The following is a 21,616-nucleotide window of genomic DNA, read 5'->3' on the forward strand; positions in this document are numbered from 1 at the left end:
CGGATATGTGATCTCTGCGCAGGAGATTGAAAACACATGTGTCACTCCTCACCATGAGGATCTTCTATCTTGGTAGTTTTTTTGCTAGATTTTATAAAACACATGTGTCACTCCTCACCATGAGGATCTTCTATCTTGGTAGTTTTTGCTAGATTTTATAAAACACACTGTGTCACTCCTCACCATGAGGACCTTCTATCTAGGTAGTTTTTGCTAGATTTTATAAAACACATGTGTCACTCACCATAAGGATTTTCTATCTTGGTAGTTTTTGCAAGAACTATAAAACTTAAAGCATAATATCGTCACTTAAAAAGTGACAGATTCAGGTTATCATGTATCCCAAAAAGATTTTCAAATTTTAACCTGGCTCCTGAACAAGTAGTGTTAGATTTTCTGGATCAAATATGAAAATTGATTTCTGTAAGTTCTGATTTTCCGAGTTTTTGATGCATTTAATGGAAATTTGTTATGAAATCGATATCGTTTGAAACCTTTACAAAACGAAAATCTATGAATCACGAGAATCTATGAATCGCAAGAACCTATGAATCACGAGAATCCCATTCAAAGACTAATAGAATGTGTGTCACTAGCTGAACATGAGTTTGCTTAACCTGATTAAATTCTTTGCGATATTTGCCGAAGGACATTTCGGATAGCGTTTTGTTATGAAAAATGTCCTGTTCCTAAAATTGTTGAAAAATCATTGTACGATAATTAAGTGTATATAATTAAAGTGTAATATTCTTCCATATGCAAGAAGATGTCCATATTTCAAAGAATATAATAACCATTTTAGATTGGCACCAATTTGGAATGTCGACTATTGGTTGTGGACCGGGCTTCCATACTGGTATGACTGGTATCATCTCCTCTCCTAATTATCCAGATAATCCAGTCATCTCAACGGAACCCGGATCTCGTTGTACCTGGATCATTAAAGTACAGGACAACGAAAATATTCTTGTCACCATGGTGGATTTAGATTTATCTAGTAAGTTACCTTGATCTTGTTAAAAGTTAGTTATATCATAAAACCCAAAATGCTAATAATTATAATCAGTTGTTTCAGAATCTTAAGGACATTGTTTGCATGTACTGAAGTGAAATTAACATGGGTTGAATGCCATTGTCGAAGGACAACCATACTGACGTTTTAGTGACCGGAATTTCCCATAATGTGTTGTTTGGATACCAAAAAGAAAATAACGTTTGATGCCTTTCAATTGTTGAGAATGCTATTAACCAAACACAATTTGATGAACGCTTTTCAGAATAAAAAAATAACATATCTCCTGGAATCCATAGTTTCTACAACACGACGGGTGCCACATGTGGAGCAGGATCTGCTTAATCTTCCTGTTGCTTAGTCTTTAGTTTTCTATAAATGTTGTGTCTTGTGTACTATTATTTGTCTGTTTGTCTCTATCTTTTTTAGCCATGGCATTTTCAGTTTATTTTTTATCTATGAATTTGACTGTTCCTTTTGTATCTTTCGTCCCTCTTGTCGAAAATTTTAAATTACAAAAGACACATTTAAACAATATATACTAGCATTTTGAAAACTAACAAAAGTAAATGTGAGTCACACGTCAATAAGACATGAACAAACGTTATTGACTCTAAGGTATTATAAAATCAATTTCCTGGTAACATATGGAAAGCAATCGTTATTGGAACAATTGACAAATGACCGTTATATAGTCTGGCTTGGTGAAAGCGGTTATTGCAGTGCATAGCATCTTACGAGTATGACTTGTTTATGGTTTTATATATAGAAGTAGAGTCTTAAATTGACAATATGTACTGTGTATTTCGACAATTAATCTATTTGATGATACCCGAGGTTGATGTTCGAGGCTAATAGGATTTTTATTCGAAAACCCCATGCAAATATTGAAGAGTTGATAAGCCTGTTTACTTTAAACAAAAGGAAAAAAATGACGTAAGAATATATGTTGAACATACAGTGGTACAAAAGAAAGTTACCAAAAATAGACGAAAGAGAGATAATATCTTAATCAAAAGAAAAAGAACGAAGAGTTAATTACAATAAGGGCAACAGTATTATACCACTATTCAAAAGTCACACATCGATCAAGCGAAAACAAAACCGGGTCACAGACTAAAACGAATCGAGGGAAACACATCATAAACAAAAGGAAAAAAAGTAACAACAGAAACACCGAACTGCTAGACTACAAATACAACCGCCAACGTACATTTCAACAGACTATTTGAAAACAACTGCAATACATTTCATTCTTTCGTAAAACTATTCAGGTTTTGCACAGCTGAAAACTTTGTTGACAGTCTCTTTGATTATTAATCATGATATTTTTTATGCATTTTATCATTACTGGTATACACGCTACGGTAAATCTGTCAATTTTCAGATCACACGACTTTTTTGGTATCTTGAGATTCAAGAATTCAATAAACATGTATTTTGTTACGTATTTCGTTACTATACCATATATGGAGCAGGATTTATGTACCCTTCCGGGGCACTTGATGTCACACATCGTATTTGTTAGGGTTCGTGTTGTTCAGTCATTTGTTTCTATGTAGTGTATTTTACGCCTGTTTGTTTTTTCTTCGTTTTTGGCACGGTGTTGTCACTTTCTTTGCAACTTCTACATTTTGATTGCTCCTTTGATTGTTTCTGCCTCGTTTTAGGGAATCAGACACGACATAATGTATTTGTTATCAACGTCGTGATTGTGAACGTAAACCTGAAGTAGTGTCGGTTTCAGTCGTTCTCATTATATTGCTGTAAAACATTTAATTTGAAAATAATGTAAACATACATGCACATAACATATAATCATTTTCATAACTGCGTGGACAACAGCAATACTTATGTTAGTTAAATTACGTATTCAGTTTTAGAATTCAACATTTAAATCACCACAGAAGGTTTTATTCTCTAATAGTTATTCTTTTTATTTGATTTAAGCGTTTAGAACTGTTTGCGACCCCACAGTTTAAATGTCTATAACACAAACGATATGACAAGTGGGCCTTACAGACGAACGTTCATCTAATTTGATAACTTGAGCACGCAAAAAAATGGTCTTGTCCCCGCTGTTATGAAATTGATTCTAATAATCGCGATAAACAGACTTTGATAGAGGGTATGTATGTACAGAGAAAAGTGAGGTTGCCAATTGGGCAACTGATATCGTCAAGTATGTCATAGATCGAAGTTTGGAGTTGTCTATGGACAACTTTAGGGAAACGGATCTAGATACAGCAAAATTCACTGAGTGTGTAGGTAAAGGTAATATATTTGGGTAGTTTGCTCGTTAACTGAACCGTGAAGTCTTTATAAGGATAACTTTACTACAAACCTTTCGGTGTAGTCTAGTCCTACAGACACATAGATAGATTTGTTATCTGTCGGATAAGATTATTCTACAAGGAGGGTAGTATACCTAACCTTATAATATCTTCACGGTTCAGCTAGCAAGCAGGCTAACCAAAAATATTACATTTACTAATTACACACTCAATACATTTTGCTGTAAGTTGTTTGAAAGTGTTAGAAGTCAGGGCCGTAACTAGGGTTCGAATTCAGGGGAGGTAGGGGTTTGGGGGCCGCAGACTGAGGCCCAAAGAGAGGGGGGTTGGGGGCGCAGCCCCTGTGCCGTTTTTTTTTCTCGCAGTAAAATGGCTAAAAATGACCCGTTTTCCTTCGATTTACTTGCTTTAATAAACATCAGTATTGCTTGAACCTGGAAGTAATTTTTATTAAAAAGCAAACTGAGATTGCTGTTCGGGGTGACCCAAGGCTTCGTCTTGAAGGCCGTACTTTGATCTATAATTATCAACATTAAATACATTGTGACCGCGGATTTAGTTCTCAATATGGCTAAAAATCACCCGCTTTCCTTCGATTTCCTTACTTTGAGAAACATCAGTATTGCTGGATCATTATTATCTGTAATTAAAGATATTTTTGTTAGAAATCAAACTGTTAAGTTAAAAAAACATAAAAAGCAAGATCATAGAAAGCAAGATATTTTTTTTTTTGTCGAGGACCTTGAATTTCAATATTGTTGAAAGCTGAACAGATATGTATATAACTACAACCAAGGACTTTCTAAACTAGTATATACTTATATTAGAAAGTCTCTACTTCAACGAATGGAAGTGTTTAACTACTAAGGCATTGACCATAATGTTCTCGTACGATCGGCCGGGAGACGTTAAAAAAATGACCCAACAGCTGATTCAGCCGGTAACGAATTTCCGATATCATAAAAGATGAAAAGGAACTTCCTCTGCTTAATGAAGCCCCTAAATAAATGTGAATAGTTAAGTTTTATTCAAAATTGTCGAAAGTAAAGTTTCATATGTGTTCTCGTACGAATACTGAATAACAGACGGACGGCCACACGAAATTTTTTTTACTGAAACGGTTCACTTTCGGTAAAAAAAATCCGGAAAATGACAGATATATCACGTATCATGATAACACTGTTAAAACTGTAAACTTGTGTTGTTTATAATATAAATTCAAGTTCTTCGTGTACATATTGTCAATATTTCATTTTATTACTTCAAAAAAAAAAATTGGTGTAGAAAATTCAGGGGAGGCAGTTTGCCTCCTCTGCCTCATAGGTAGTTACGGCCCTGGAAGTAAATTGTCTGCTTTCAACTCTCATACATCTTGAGAACTGCAGGAAGTTTGAAATATATTATATCTCCTTGTTTTTCAATACTTTCTAGAGAAAAATAATCTTTACGTTTATTGTGTTGACATTTTTCTTCATAGCTGGCTGGTGATAAACTTTGCATTTTATTATGTAACATTTACAATACAAACATTAATAATTACAAAGTGTCATTTTTTTTAACATTTACGATACTGCACAAGATGCGAATTTCGACAATCTATTCAGGTAAGCTCCAGGCCAAATGATTTTACTAATCCAAAACCATATACAAATATTAAGGAGTTGATAAAACCAATATTTATACTTGAAACATGTTAGACAAACAAAAAATAGACGTAATGATTAATATGTTCAACATAAAGAAAAAAGAAAAATATGGAAGTATAAAATTGATAGACATTATCATTCCAAAAGAACAAAGAACAAAACATGAATTGTAATAAGGGCAACAGTATTATACCGCTGTTCAAAAGTCATAAATCGGTTAAGCGAAAACCAATCCGGATAAAAGACCAAACCCGTGGGAAACATAAAGTTTAAGAGGAAAACAACGAAACAACAAAATCATCGAACTTTCACAAATCAGACACCAACATACATACAAATGGACTATTTGATATCAATTGAAATATATACCATTCTTTCTTTAAACTTTTCAAAGTTTTTGCACAGCTGTCGATTTTGTTGACAGTTTCTTTTATTGTTTTTCATGTTACGCATGTAATGCATGTTCTTCACTACTGGAATATACGGTTCGGTAAATCGGTCAATTTTCAGATGACACGACATTTCTGGTATCTCGTGATCTAAAACTACGAAAAATATGTATTTCGTTACTTTATTCAGTCCTTGCTTTCTATATAGTGTGTTTTACGCCTGTTTTTCTTGCTTCGTTTTTATGTCCCATTTATGGGCATTATGTTTTTTGATCTGTGCGTCCGTCCGTTCGTTCGTTCGTTCGTTCGTCTGTCCCGCTTCAGGTTAAAGTTTCGGGTCGAGGTAGGTGTTGATGAAGTTGATGTCCAATCAACTTGAAACTTAGTACACCTGTTCCGTATGATAACAAAAACAAAAACAACAACAACAATTTTTATTTGTCAATCAAGACGCCCCGAGGAGCAGTACAATTACAGATTAAATTAAAGTGTACACATAATTTTGGTGAATTTGTTTTCATTTAACTATTTGAAATTACAATACATGACAATAAAACCAAAACTATTTAAGAGAAGGGAGACAACAAACATAGTATATGATATGAGCTTACTAATTTAAATTAAAGTGTTTAACCCATTTTCACGGTTCACTGAACATAGAAAATGATAGTGCGGATGGGGCATCCGTGTTCTTTTCACAATTATTGTTTCGTTGTTAGCATGGTGTTGTCGGTTTCTTTTCGACGTTTAAACTTTGATTGATAATTTGATTGCTTCCGCCTCGTTTTGGGGAAACAGACACATCGTATTTTTTTTTTTATCGATTTCGTGATTGCGATTTCAGTCGTTCTCATTTTCACATATAATATATTGCTGTAAAACCTTTAGGGACGACATCAAAAGATCAATGTAAAATTAAAAAAACTTCATTCAAATAGTTTGGGGTGGGGGTTGAACTGCTGCAAGATTTGGTTATCCAACATTGATTTTTACATATATCCATATGGGTCAATCAATATTTTCCAAATTAAGTTAAGAGGGGGTGGGGGGTCAGTGAAAAAACTATGTGAATTAAGTTTTTTATCCTTCATTGAACTTTTGATGTCGTCCCTTAGTATATAAAAAATATAAACATGCATGCACATGACATAATAATCTAGATTGAATAAACTTTTTTGATAGAGGGTATGTATGTACAGAGAAAAGGGAGGTTGACAATTTGGAAACTTATATCGTCACGTGTGTCATGGATTGTAGTTTAGAGTTGTCTATGGACAACGTCAGATAAACGGATCTAGATAGATTATTTCAGTTAGAAAATAAGCCTCTATGTTAGAAGTGAATTGTCTCCTCACACCTCTCATAAATCTCAAGAACTGCAGGAAGTTGGCAAAATATATTATATTTTCATTTTACTGTTAAAATATCACTAGAGCCTTTTTAAATCTGTAAAACTAACATTTCAATGCTTTCTAGGGAAATAACCTTTAAGTTTATTGTGTTGACATTTTTCTTGATAGCTGGCTGGTGATAAACTTTGCATTATAGTGTGTAACATTTGCAATAAAAGCAATAATAATTACGTAGAGAAATCTTTTTTTGCCTATTTCGAGACATAACAATTTCTCATAATTCTTATAAAATAGCCTTTGTGGTTACCTATAAGAAATATGCAAGAGATATAATCAATATGAATGAAAGCAAATGTTGTTTATAGTTTTCATCAATGGAAACGTAACCAAAGAACGAAAAACATGAAGGAGAAGATGAAAGACAACTTTCAAATCAAATAAGGCAAATAAAATACACACAACATTTTGGAAGTAAAAAAAAAACAACAAAATTGACGAAAAAATATTATTTTGTATTGTATTGACATATTTTGGTTTGCGTTTGTTCATATAAACGTCTTTTGTTTGTAATTACCTGTTTTATTTCAGGTGTTCAACATCGTTTTGCACATTTATATACGTCTTTTATTTGCCTATTTTACTGTACCATTATATGCAGACGAGAACTACTGTGGTAAATCACCTGTTTCATTGCAGACTTATAACATAATCATTTACTATTACCGGTTTTAGTACTATTAATTACGTCTATTTTTACCTGTTTCATTGCAGGTTGTTCACATTTAATTCTATTATTCGCATTTTTTATTGCAGGTTGTTCTTAAACACGTCTTTCATTTTCTTTTTCATTGCAGGTTGTTTTTTATTTACCCATTTTATTGCAGGTTGTTCACATACACGTCTATTATTTACCTGTTTCATTGCAGGTTGTTCATATACAAGTGATGGTCTATTATTAACCTGTTTCATTGCAGGTTGTTCACATACACGTCTATTATTTACCTCTACCATTGCAGGTTGTTAACACACACGTCTATTATTTACCTGTTTCATTGCAGGTTGTTCACATACACGTCTTTTATTTACCCATTTCATTGCAGGTTGTTCACATACACGTCTATTATTTACCTGTTTCATTGCAGGTTGTTCACATACACGTCTATTATTTACCTGTTTCATTGCAGGTTGTTCACATACACGTCTTTTATTTACCCATTTCATTGCAGGTTGTTCACATACACGTCTATTATTTACCTGTTTCATTGCAGGTTGTTCACATACACGTCTATTATTTACCTGTTTCATTGCAGGTTGTTCACATACACGTCTTTTATTTACCCATTTCATTGCAGGTTGTTCACATACACGTCTATTATTTACCTGTTTCATTGCAGGTTGTTCACACACAAGTGAAAGTCTATTATTTACCTGTTTCATTGCAGGTTGTTCGCATACACGTCTGTTGTTTTTCAATGGCTTTACTGTACCATTATATCCTGATGAAAACTACTGTGGTAAATCACGATACGTACAGGAGGACTTGGAGTTTATTTCCGGTAGTTCTAGGCTTGTAATAAGGTAAGCTGTTTATTGCTTTTTTTGAATACCACTTTTTTTTATACTTGTTTCGACTGGTTCCCAACTTCAGAAATGATTTGGCTTCCAGTTCTGTTGACTAGAGTAACAGTAATTAATTTTATGTAGACACACGAGTGTTTTACATATCGATAACCTTGACAGCTTGCTAGCTAGCATATGTTAATTTAAATTTGTCCCAACATAGCCAAGTTTGACACTTATAATTATTATTAAATAATTATTTTATTGTTGCCTTTAAGTAAGCAATTTTTTATTCATATTGTTTCTTTTATATATATATATATATATATATATATATATATATATATATATAAAGGTTCAACTGATAATACAGAATCAATGAATCAAAGAAGTACAATATAAAAAAAGAAGATGTGGTATGATTGCCAATGAGACAACTCTCCACAAGAGACCAAAATGACACAGAAATTAACAACTATAGGTCACCGTACGGCCTTTCACAATTCAAACGAGAAAACTAACAGCCTTATTTATTTAAACAATGAACTAAAACAAATATGTAACACATAAACAAACGACAACCACTGAATTGCAGGCTCCTGACTTGGGACAGACACATACATACACAATGTTAACATTTGTAGTATTGTATTCTTTTTTTTTCCCCTTCTTTTTACAGATATGAGGCTAATCCTCAAGTAGATGCCTCTAAATTCAAATTAGTTTGGACAGCAGTCACTAAAGTGGAATTAGGTTAGTAAAAACCTACATATCGTTAACTCTATGTTCAGATCTAATTAAAAATCATATAATCTTTATATATATGAATAAAACGAGATATGTGGCATGATATGAACCAATCGGACAATTTTACAAAAACGAGACTGTATTTTCTATAGACAAGGTTGACCTTAACAGTATAGCTTTCTACACATTAAGCTTTCCAAACTTAAACAGTTGCATAAAAGTTCATGTTGAAGATTACGTGAATACATACAGCAGCACATATTGCTTTGGTTTATTTGCAAATTGCTGATACCATTGCTTGGTGACCGTATTCCACGAACCCGCATTTGAAATTCATCCAGTTATTAATATTATAAAATGATTTTAGATAATACATTTTAAAATAATTTTTTGACTGCATGTTATTTTGTGAATAATTTATATTAGAACTGAGGTTTCAATTTTTTTAAGGGATTCATTTGATTTTGTTTGGGTTTATTTTTGTTGTGGTTTGTTTGTTTGTTATCAAAGTATGTATTATGTTGTGTGTTTGTGTGTTTTTTTTTATCAAAGTATGTATTATGTTGTGTGTGTGTTTGTTTGTTTGTTTGCTAAAATTGAAATTAGGAACAACCAAAAATATTAGACAGTACAACAGACGCTACCAAGATCCACCATCCGACTCTTTTTTTGTCTTTGTTTAATGGATTTTTCTAGATATTTTGTTTGGTTTTAGATATCAAGATCTATCTTTTTAGTGTTACTGAAGGTGTTAAAAATATTAAAGCATCGAACGTTTTTTCTACTTTTTTTTATAAAGTCTTAGTCTAACCCATGATTGGAAAAAGGAATCCAATTCTTTGTCATTAACTATATCCATTACTTCCATTGTATGTCTTAACGTGTACATTTACAGCTAACTTTTAATAAAAGAAATTCCTATATTCTTGATCTTTGATAACACCAAGATCTCTTATAGTCAAACGATCACACGAACTATATATGGAAAAAGTATCGCCGTTCCAAGAATTATGAGTATAATATATCAACCCCTGAATCAATCGAGTTCAATTCGTCTATGCATTTTGCTGATCTATACAATCATAATGCTAATTCAGTATTATCAAATTATACGAATACGAATACGAGAAGCTTGTTTAGGAGTGATAGAAGCCAACATTAAGGAAACAACATTTAGTGAGTACATAGTTTTCATAATTTTTGGAGATATTTTGTCATTTCACATGAAGATAATTGACATTCACATTTTTACAGGAAAATGTCATCAGTTTTTATGTCATGAGACAAAACACTGTTTGGAAAATAAAAACAATGGATGTAAAACCCCAACATATCAATACTGTATCAATCATTCATTGTTGTGTAATGGTCTACCTAACTGTGGAGTAACTGACAGCAGTGATGAAGCAAGATGTAAGTAAACATTCCAGACTGATATTAAAGGGAAATAACTCAATTGAAGAACGAAAATCAAAGTACGTAAAGTACTATATAAAAATAATGTTACAACCATTAGGTTGTTGTCTCCAATGATTTGGTAATATGTTTTAAAAGAGGGACGACAGATTTCAGAGATTCAAACTCATAGATCGAAAAATAAACCGACAACAACAAAGAAAAAGACAAACTGACAAAGAACATTACACAAGACACAACAAAGAAAACTTAAGACTAAGCAACTCGAACCCCAAAACCTGGGAGAGTCGCTTGTTATATTTTCAAATGTATGGTACAACCTAAACCATTTTTGTTTGTTTTATCAAATCTTTAACGTTTGAAATCAGTTTTGGATTTTCAAATATTTCGGCATCGAACTTACTTTAGAAAAATTAATTGTTGAAATTCGCACCTAGTGCAGTTAAATTGTTACCGTTGATTCCAACTAGACAAATCAAAAGAATTAAACAAACACTACAAAGAAAATCAGAAGAGCATCACGAATGTTATGAAACATGGGATTAACTCAATGCAGAGGATGTTCTTGTTCCAGTGGGAACAACTGGCGTGGTACTCAATTACATTTAGCAGTATTTATAAAAATAGTTATCTTTATATGAGGTTATTGCTGTGTTAAATTTTCCAACAAATTATACAGTTCTGATTGAATACATAAACAAGGCGCTGATGTTAAATCTTTGTGAAATATGGCATCCCTATGGATTTGATCGTGGCATACTAATAGATCAATGATCCTGGTTCTGTGTTAGCAAATTGATATACTGTCAAACATAATTCAAAAGCAAAGATCTATTTCTGGTCTTCTTTAATAAGCTCACATTGGGTTTGATTTGTCCAGTATATGATATATTGCACTTTGGCAACGACTTATTTTGATTTTGGATTTTCACATTTATATTGTAACTTCGTAATGCATTCACCACTGTGTGAATTACACAAATATATTCTACCTCTATTAATAATTAAGTCCTGATTGATAAGGATTATAAATAAATGTTGAAAATGGTCTCTCTTCGCCCAATATTTTAAATTATACTTCTACGGCTTCAATTTGACTATCAAGTGACTACACTAGCTACTATCTAATTGCTATCTCCAGCGTCTACGTTTCATCCTCTTTTAATGTTATATTTTTCATGAGAAACACAAAAGTTTCTATCTTGTGGGTGGAATAAAATATACACTTTTTAAAAAATTTTAGATATTATGATCAAATATTATGATTGAATTTCTGAAGAAATCTATTGCAGAAAGATAGATTCCATTTCCATTCTCAATTCTATGAATTATCAAATATGATAATAAGTCCTCGTTTATTCTACTAAGGTCCTGATGAGCTAGAACTTAGGTAATGAAAATGGATTTCTTTTTATTGTGTTGCTTCTTTAAGACTGTATCGGTGTTATAGGCATACGTCAAATAAAGGAAAATAAAACAGCCGATGTAATAAAACGAGCTATATCAAACCTTTCTGTTACAAAAACCAAAAACCAAACACTCCTATGTCTGAGCTCCTTTTTCTAAACAGGCATTTATAATAGAAAATGTGTATCGATATTACGCATAAAAACATATAAACTCAAATGACTAATAAACTGCACCAACAGTCTATAGAAAACAATACCCAGAACTCACGGGGTATAGATGATTAACTTATAACCAGTCGAGTGTATCGGCCAGATAATCTGACTTGTTACATACAAATAGATACTTATTGTTGGTTTACTAGTGATATGACTGAAAAGGTTAACACAAGACTCTGTTGAACCAACTCGTTAGCTATTTTAACACACAAACACTATATAACAACAATCAACTTTAATTGTAAAAAGCTTTTGTTTACATAATGTCCTTTTGCTAAATTTCTTGAGACATTAAGACTAAGAGACTAAGATTATTCAAGCTTTTTGATGCTTACATTAGATTATCCCTTATCTTTCAGGTTTAAACAGACTGGTATTCATTGTAATATATGTTGCTGTGCCCGTCTCGGCTATTCTGTTAATACTCGTCATAGCATTATTATGTTTCCGATACCGAAAACGTAAACAGAATGTAATAAAAATGGAGTCACAGAAGCCACCACAAACACATTGGGTATCACCACACATCAGAACATCAGATCCGGGTTCTATTGCTGCGCAGTCTGCTACTTTGTTAACAACGAGTTTTGTTTCGGATGATAAAAATACGACGGATTTTGTCGATATGACAATAGATCGACGAAAAAAAATTCAAAATCGAACAATCGAAAACATTAAAAGTAGTGAAATGTTTAATAAAAGAAAAGAAAGAGATAAAAATGTTCTTCATTATGAAGGAGTTGATGTTGGTTCAAACAATGAAGATGAAATTCATGACATAGTGACACACAATATTCATTTAGAACCTCAAATGCCCAATCAAGGATTACGAACTCATAAAAAACGTTCATCGTATCATATGATGCAAGAGTTAAATTTAGAACATGGACCTGATACTCAACTAAACGTTTAGTGTTTTCATAGGGTAGGCACGTATTTGGGGTGTCGAGTATCGAGAGTTAATAGTGGGGTTTTGGGATATAGGGTGTACAAAAGTGGTGATGAAGGATATTTGGGATTTATGGATCTAGGGCTAAACGAATGAGATCTGGAGAAAAGAAGGAAAAACTGATGAAAGGGTAACCATTATAAAAAAATAAGGATTTGGACAATGAACACCCCTTCATGCCACCCCTCATTATGACATTCCATAGTAACAATTATTCAAATTGACCAACTGCTGTAGAATGTTTAATCATTTTTTATATTTTAGTACTGATATTATTAGTAACTTGTCTTGTAATCTTTCAAAATTCTTCATTCAAGCAAAACTAATTTATAAACAATCAAGTCATACATTTTTATTTACAAATGTGCAAAAGAATCAAACTTATGCAATCATGCTTTTATATATATTTGACATAAGTCGAATTAAAGGGGCACTAGCTGTCAAATTCATGTTCACCAATTTGACTCCAATTCTCATATTTTATTTATAACAATGTAAAATATTTTCCCAAACTATCAAAAGTATAAAATAAACAATTTACAGGTCATGGTCTCAAGACTTAGCTTCGTTTCGTGTGAATTTTAGCAATGACGCCATCTAATTAAATTCCGAGTTGACCTTCTGTGATCATATAAGCGATGTAAACATAAACATAGATATAAATAGATTAAGCAACTCGTGCAGTTGGATTTTTATAGGTCTACTGAATTTTGTATTATAGATCAAAAGTGTATGTTTATGGTCGTTTTTTCCTAAATAAGAATGATTTTTTTTAATCGAATCCGTCAATTAAATTATTTTTACCTTCGTTTCACTTTCATTGTTGACATTCTTTTCCTCTAAATAACCGTACACGAACTATGCATGCGTTATTCTATCTTTCTATGGGGTTAAATTGGAGTTCACCTGAATATAGGTTTAATGAGGTCGAGTTATTCACTTGCAAGTGAATAATTTATTAGCTTAATTTGACAAAATTGAACCATTTTAGCTGCTAAAAGTGAATTATTATTTCATTATTTCACTTTCATTAATGATTGAACAAAAAAAAATCATACTTTAGATTTTTTATATATCTCGTAGCTATAGTGCCCCTTTAAATCCATATAAAGTATATTTTTATATACTGAAGATGTTCACATAGATAGTACTGAGATAACAATTGACTTCACATGTAAATGTTAATTATTGTACATTATGTATTTGTTTAATAAATAGATGATAAAGGAGTGGATGAACGAAGTTCAACATTGGGCCCCTCATTTTCCATGAAAATATCGTTTTTAAATCTCCTACATTTGAAGAAAAAAAATGCAAATTACGAAGATAGCTGACAAATATCATATCAAGACAGTTTTGGCAAATTCCATCAATGATGCATTTAAACATCATAATTGTGTGCTTTGTTGGTGAAAATCATAATATAGAATGATTTTTATAAATAGATTAAGGTAGCACAATACAAAGATTTGTTTACTTCCAATCACTAAGCTTTAAAATGCTGTAACTCTCTTATGATTGTGTAAAAAATAATAAAAGAGGTATATATAGATAGATAAAAGAATAATCTTTAAAATGCATGCAATATTTTTATTATGCAATTATTATGTAATCAATTATTATGTAATAAGTTGCAAAATCTCGGTCAGTTTACTTGAATTAATTTAGCTCTATCATCTCTTTAACTAATCAGAAAATTTTAACGAAATCTTAATCAACACATCATGGGCTTCAAAAGTATGTCCCAAATTGTCCCTATGGTATTCCATTCTCTCATAAATCTCTAATTAGTGTGAACATTCTTACCACATAAAAGAAGATAATTTTTATTAGGTGTAAAATTTGTTCTATACATTCTATCTGAAATCTGAGACACTATTTTGTAGATAATGGCCATAGGAACAACATATAATAAAATCAACTGTCTAGGAATACCTATGCAGAAGCTAATTCATTTGAAAGTTGAAATTTGGGGGAAAATATTTTAGACACAGTTAACATTATAATTGGTTACATGATTGTTGCATAATACTAACATTGCATTAATTTGAAAGAGTAATCTGTTAGCTATCCATAACTACCACTTTTATAAATTTTCAAGCATTATTAAGAAAGTTACAGCATTTTAAAACTTGGGAGTTGGAGTTATAAAATCTTTGTATTGTACTACCTTAAGTTAGTATTTCTTTTAATGCATAGAACCAACATACTGTCGTGTCATAACGTTTATCTTACCGCTCTTTTCATAAGCGATTTTAGTTTAGTCTAAGGTTGTGGCCAGTACTTTCAGGTCAGAGGGGCAATATGCTATTAAATGATTTGAAATATAACAAATAACTTCACATACCTTTGAAGACATACTGTTTTATACAAACAATAAACTAGTATCACATGCTTGGTTTTCACTTTCGGTTTCCTGTATACAGTTTTAATATACTGTGCTTTACACAAAGTCGTATTTTCCAGTTGTGCTCTCTTCGCACGCACGTGACGTTGCTGTAGAAAATCTTATATTATGACCGTGACGGATATAAGAGTTAGTTAGAGCTTTGTGCTTGCTTAATTGCAAGTATTCTTTTACCTTGTATGATATTATTTCTTTGTGTTTGATATCTATTATTTCGTCATTTAAGATATACTGATTTGATTGAATATTCTTCTATGTACATTATTAGAAGACCAAAAACGGTTGAATTTGATATGAGTGATCTAGAAATCGGAACTTAATAAATCCTGCCACATATTCATGGACCTATATATAGCCATTCGCATCGTCATTTGGTAGTTTTGTTTCGTATTTGTATGTGTTACAAGAGCATCGCTTCCATATTTTTTGTGTTGGTTCCATTGTAAAGGTCAGTAATAAAACAGTAACTATATTTTGTATATCCTATTTAGCATGATAACTTAAGTATTATTCCTTTGTGTTGGTACATAGTGATTGTGAAACATGTCCGTCCCTCCCATTCTTTCTCTCGCGTTTAACCAATTGCCTGGCATAATCCTCGACTAAATCCATCAGTATTTTGAAGTTGCATTTCAAATGGATGCACGAGATTTCGGACCTTTGGATAAAAAATTTTGCAGGGAAGTGTTATTGACAATGTTGAGGTCTCCGGTAATAACGTGGCCAACCGGTCCTCTTTTTGTCTACGGAGAGGCGTTGCAAGTTGAGGATTGTAAATTAGTCTTGCGGTATATTTTCTCTACCTGTTTGTTCATATATTGAAGGTGTGCACGTTTTTAAAAAAGGGTTTGTATTTTTATTGATACTTTCTTTTTTAGAAGATTGTTGAACTCTCACATATTTTGAGTATATACTTGCATACGAGGTGCATAGCGTTTCCGGATAACTCCTCATGCAGTGAACCTGAGACCTATGTGCTCCAACGCTCAACTTTTTGTATTTTAAAATATCACTTTGGAGCAGAGGAGGCTTGTTTGTTTATACCGGATACAATAATATATCAAAGAAAGTTCTACATTGACTATGAAAATATAGTTACTTGAACCATGGAAGTATTATATTTACAGGAACTCCAACAAGCGGACTTCAAACGTTTATAGAGCGATGCCGCAAAATCGTTTAGTATCTGTTAATTAACTCGACATGTCTTATGGATGCATGGGTTCCAATCAAATTTTTGGAACCTCGTGAATGATCGTAATTACGGAACATACCGAAATAACCGGATATGTACTTAATTGTCAAGGAAATGAATTTACCGACCATGTGAATGACAAATATGTCAGTTTTTACGGGTTTTGCTGCTTAAAAACAAATAAAAAGAAAAGAAACGAAATCTATTTTCACCAAATAAAAAAACAAAAACAAAAAACTGAAGAGAAAAAATACTCACAAGCCATAAACATTTCATTTTAAGTTGCAATCAATTTTAAAATAGTAAGATTTTTATTCATGAGAAATCCTTTAGCTAGACACACGTAACTGTTATAAACATGTTAGGCTTGAAAATCATAAAATACTCATGTAAAGTAAACGGAAAAGTTTTTATCAGTAATTATTATCAGGTTTTACTGCTAACTTTGACAAATATTTTAATGAAGTGTTTAATGATAGAATTTCCAACAAAAATTTAATCCAAAAGTTGGCCCGTGGGAGGGGGGGATGAGGTTAAAGAGCTTTGATCCGAAAAAAATATCATATATTTTGATTTATTGTTAACTGAAAGTCCAATGGCAAATATTTTTTGCAATTTAACAAGAAACAGAAACATAAATTGCTTAGCATACGGTGTAAGATGGTTCAGAACTGTTAAGCTTTTAAACTCTAAATTGGTTTCCATGATATAAAAAAAAAAATAAACTGCTTAGGGCCCATCATGGTTATCGTCGTCAGATCGAGTAATCTCGGACTAGGTTGAATGTTAAAGGTTGTTTATAACTTTGGAATTATCATGAAAGGTGTAACAATTCATCTGCATGTCTCGTAACCTGATATTGCTTTGTAGAGGTCATCACATGCGTGTAATTATTAACCTCTTTTAGTCTTTAAAACATATTTGATAAATAAGTCAATAACATTTTACGATAGAGAAAACCATAAATATTTGTGTAACACTCGATAAAAGTTTACAATCTTTAACTTAAAATTTGAGTTATCTGGCACCATCTGGCACACTACAAGCGCATCACATTATTTTCTGAAAACACTCTACTTCAGAATAATGTAATTTTCATAATCGGATATTTTCCGATTTCAAAGTTCCAATGATTAAAAGATACTCAACAAGACTTAAAATAAGCTTGCCCTCTTTCCGAATGCAGTTAATCTTCTTATGTAATTCTGTTAAATATGGACCAATTTTTTCGATCTTTTCAGCGTTGTTCTTCATTTATTGAACGGAAACAGGTGTTGTTATTCATGTTGCGATTCACAAATAACCACGGGAAACTCCCGTGTTTATTTACATTGGTAGGTAGATAAGACAATCGATATCAAATCACGTGATAAGACCAGCTTCAGTTAAAAGAACAGGCGAAGGCGGCATCACAGATACCCCACAAAGGAGTTATCACGTACTTGACAAACTGAGTCGGAACCTTTTACTTTCTTAAAGAAATCAGTGGGATGGGAATGTGTTAATTTTTCGTTGGAGTTCCTGTCAATATAATACTTCCATGCTTGAACTAACTTCAGAGTGGATTGCGGGGGAATAACTTTTTAGTTAATGGTTAAGTTTTGAGATGACTGGATTTAATCATATCTGCGAAATAAAGAATACGTTTGTGGGTATCCATTTTGTATACCCTAATTTCCCTTAACCCCTTAATTAATTCAAATTGTATTTCCTGTGTGAAGACACATAAAGGTCTTATGCAGCAAATTACTTAGGTGAGGTTTTGGAATTTGTGTCAAATGTTCGGACTCCTCGGTGTTTTTCCATACAATACAATGTAAAATAGTTTGCCCCAAAACACCCACTTATTTTTTCATATAAGACTTATTAGCTCATGAATGGTCATTTACCAAAATTTTAGAAGATTCTTGATTTTCTTTCTTTTGTTTTGAGACCCAATAATACCAATGGAAATTTAAGGTAAAAGTCCGAGTCAGCCTTTTCCCGCCATATTTTAAATCTAAAAAATCTCGAAAAGGAGGTCCATGACCTATCAATATTTTTATATTTTTTTATAATATTGATGCTCTACCAGCTTATAGTATCAATTTTAACTTCTTAATTTATTAATTTTTACCTCACCTCACCTAAGAACATCCATTAGATTATAGTTGTTTTTGTTTGTTATTAAAGATATGTGTATAGAAATATGTATACCAATTTAAATAGGCATATTACCAATGTTTCCTGGAATAGTCTTTAAAAGTTTAGATAAACGCCATATATTTCCCTGTGAAAGAAGTGCAAAGAACAAGAAATAAGTTATTTTTGCAGTAGTCTGCATTTCATAGCAAAACTTACATATTTCAATGTACTGAGCTGAGAATTCTTTAGAATAATGGCATCATCAGGTTTTTTTTATTACAATTTCAGGTATAATTGCACTTTTGAAATGAGAAACAGCAATAATAGCTCTGTTAATTTGTTTTTTAGTGCTTATTCAGATTTTGTGTCGTGAGTAACTACAACCTATCCATATTAATATCTTATCAAATGCTGGTTTGTTGGTCTGGTTGCTCAAGTGTACCTTCTATTTTGAACTTAGGGTCAGGTTCAAATCCAAATTTCAGTTTTAAGCTGAAAACTTACTCTTTATCCTAAAAACAGTATTTCATTAAAAAAAAAAAACCCCATCCTTCAGGACTTCTGTGAGAGGTCTAAAATTTCTCTTTCTGACGCAAAGTAACCCTAGTATTTCCACCCCCTTTTATCAGTTTGAATATTTTTTTTGATATTTTCTATGCTGGATTTTTACTAGACTTATTTCATAGCTATGTTGGATTTTTACATCATTTCAAAACATAGTTCATATTTAAAAAAAAATATATCTTAAGTCATACATCTTTTAGCAGAAATAGAGCCATATATAGTTTTAAACAATTGATATTTATTTGAGCTGACATATTGTATGCACAATCTCCGTTCTTAGTGTAGCCTGAAAGAGGGAGATCTCCCACCATGTAGAAGTTTGCAGATATGAGACACTGACACAAGTAAAACGATGATAACAGTTGAACTAGTACAATGGAAAGAGGAATAAATTAGATGAAACACAAGATATGAACTAAATTTTATTTTGGAGGATAATAGAATTTTAACTCTGTAAAGATACATGTATACTTCAACAGATAAATATATTGACATAAATATAAATTCATCTGAGCCTTTATAACAATTTGTAGTAAAATTATCATAAATTAACAAATAAAATTTTAGAAGTACATCAATTAACATGTCATCAATGATTTATACATTTATTCAAACATCATATTGTACTTCGATAAAGACTGCCCGAATTGCCAACTTCCCTTCATTTATAAGGTTTAGTCATGTTTGCTGTGCTTACCATCTTATATACACTATGAAATTATATCCAAATCAAATAACAATTCTAGCAAACAATGGTTCATGTATGTAATATGCAGTGTAACTTGGGATTTTTTTTTTTACAGTTGAAGACATAAAAATTGTATAGCCATCTATTGAAGTGATAATAGATTTTTGGTAATCCATTTTGATAAAAAAAAAAAAAAAAAAAGTTGAAAACCAATATAGACAGACTGGTTTTTCAGGGTGAAATGGAAATGAAATGTCCTGATAATATGTTCACTTGTTAATAAGCATAAATGCATCCTTTTTGGAATAAATCTTTGTTAGCTATTATTTGTGTGTTTCTCGGGTCTATATGTTCTCCCATTTATTTGTTTTGTAATGCCACAAAACCAGGTTCAACCCACCATTTTTTTTCTTAAAATGTCCTGTACCAAGTCAGGAAAATGGCCATTGTTATATTATAGTTCGTTTCTGTGTGTGTTACATTTAAAAGTTGTGTTTCTGTTGTGTCGTTGTTCTCCTCTTATATTTGATGCGTTTCCCTAAGTTTTAGTTTGTAACCAGGATTTGTTTTTTTTCTTAATCGATTTATGAGTTTCGAGCAGCGGTATACTACTGTTGCCTTAATGTAACATATGAATTTGTCTTCACTGAAAAAAATACTATTTAGTATTATTTGAGCTGTTTTCATACAAAAAAATCACACATAAATTAGATCAATGCATTTTCGAATAAGTGAAACTTTGTAACGAATCTTTGGTGATATAGTAACAATAAGTTCTTATAAATAATTATAATTTTCTGAAGATAGTACAATAGATCATTGGTTAAATATAAAGAAAAATGCAAAAAAAAAAAGCCCAAATTGATATGTTCTGTAAAAATGTATCATTTAGAAAAAAAAAACAAACCCAAAACATCAATACCATAGACTTTAGCACAGGCACTTGTCTCAGAAAACAATTTTTTTTTCTGAGACAAGTGCCTGTGGACTTAGGTAGAGGATAAATATGTACAAAGAAAAGGAAAGTCGTCCTAATTCTTCATTCAAGCAAAACTAATCTTTAAACAACCATCCTGTTATATATTTGTATACACATTTGCAAATGAATCAACTTTTTGCAATTATTTACATTTCACATAAGTTGGCTTTATCAATATAAAATATATATTTTTATATACTTACATGTTTATGTTAATTCTTGTACATCGTGTTTCATGAATAGAGGACATTGAACCCCTTATTTTCCATGAAAACAAAATGTTGTAATTAACATAAACATTTTCCTGAAAAACAAATTTCAAATGAAGATAGCTGACAGATACAATATTAAACAAGTTTTATTTTCTAGTTCGTAGGTCATAATTGCGAGCTTTGTCGATGAAAATCCTAGTTTTGAAGTTTTAACTTGGTTTTGTATAAACTCAATTATATGGTCTTTTAATCATACAAATCATGTGCAGAGAACTGGAATATACATTCTTGTGCGAAACAAAAGGTCATTATTTCCTGTCTTGGATTCTTTATGACGTTGCTGTACAATATTACTCTCTAATGAACTGTGGCCGATATTAGAGTGAAGTACGACATGATGTCTTGTCGGTAGGTAAAAAAAACTTTGAGCATTCTTAAAATGAACTTAATTATTAGC

General features: G+C 31.8%; 1 protein-coding gene across 2 annotated transcripts in view; it reads left to right on the forward strand.

The window, feature by feature from the left end:
* LOC143047552 (neuropilin and tolloid-like protein 2) overlaps nt 1-15,165 on the forward strand; it is a 32,275-nt gene extending 17,110 nt beyond the window's left edge. For both annotated transcript variants that reach the window (XM_076220618.1, XM_076220619.1), the window contains exons 4-8: nt 803-997; nt 8,136-8,271; nt 8,933-9,006; nt 10,255-10,413; nt 12,401-15,165. In XM_076220618.1, the coding sequence (XP_076076733.1) occupies nt 803-997; nt 8,136-8,271; nt 8,933-9,006; nt 10,255-10,413; nt 12,401-12,954 (1,118 nt within the window). In that variant the 3' untranslated portion in view covers nt 12,955-15,165. The remainder of the gene's footprint in view (nt 1-802; nt 998-8,135; nt 8,272-8,932; nt 9,007-10,254; nt 10,414-12,400) is intronic.
* The last annotated feature ends 6,451 nt before the right edge of the window (nt 15,166-21,616 follow it).

This window comes from Mytilus galloprovincialis, chromosome 10, assembly GCF_965363235.1.
Source record: "Mytilus galloprovincialis chromosome 10, xbMytGall1.hap1.1, whole genome shotgun sequence".
In the NCBI taxonomy this organism is placed as follows: Eukaryota; Metazoa; Mollusca; class Bivalvia; order Mytilida; family Mytilidae; genus Mytilus; species Mytilus galloprovincialis.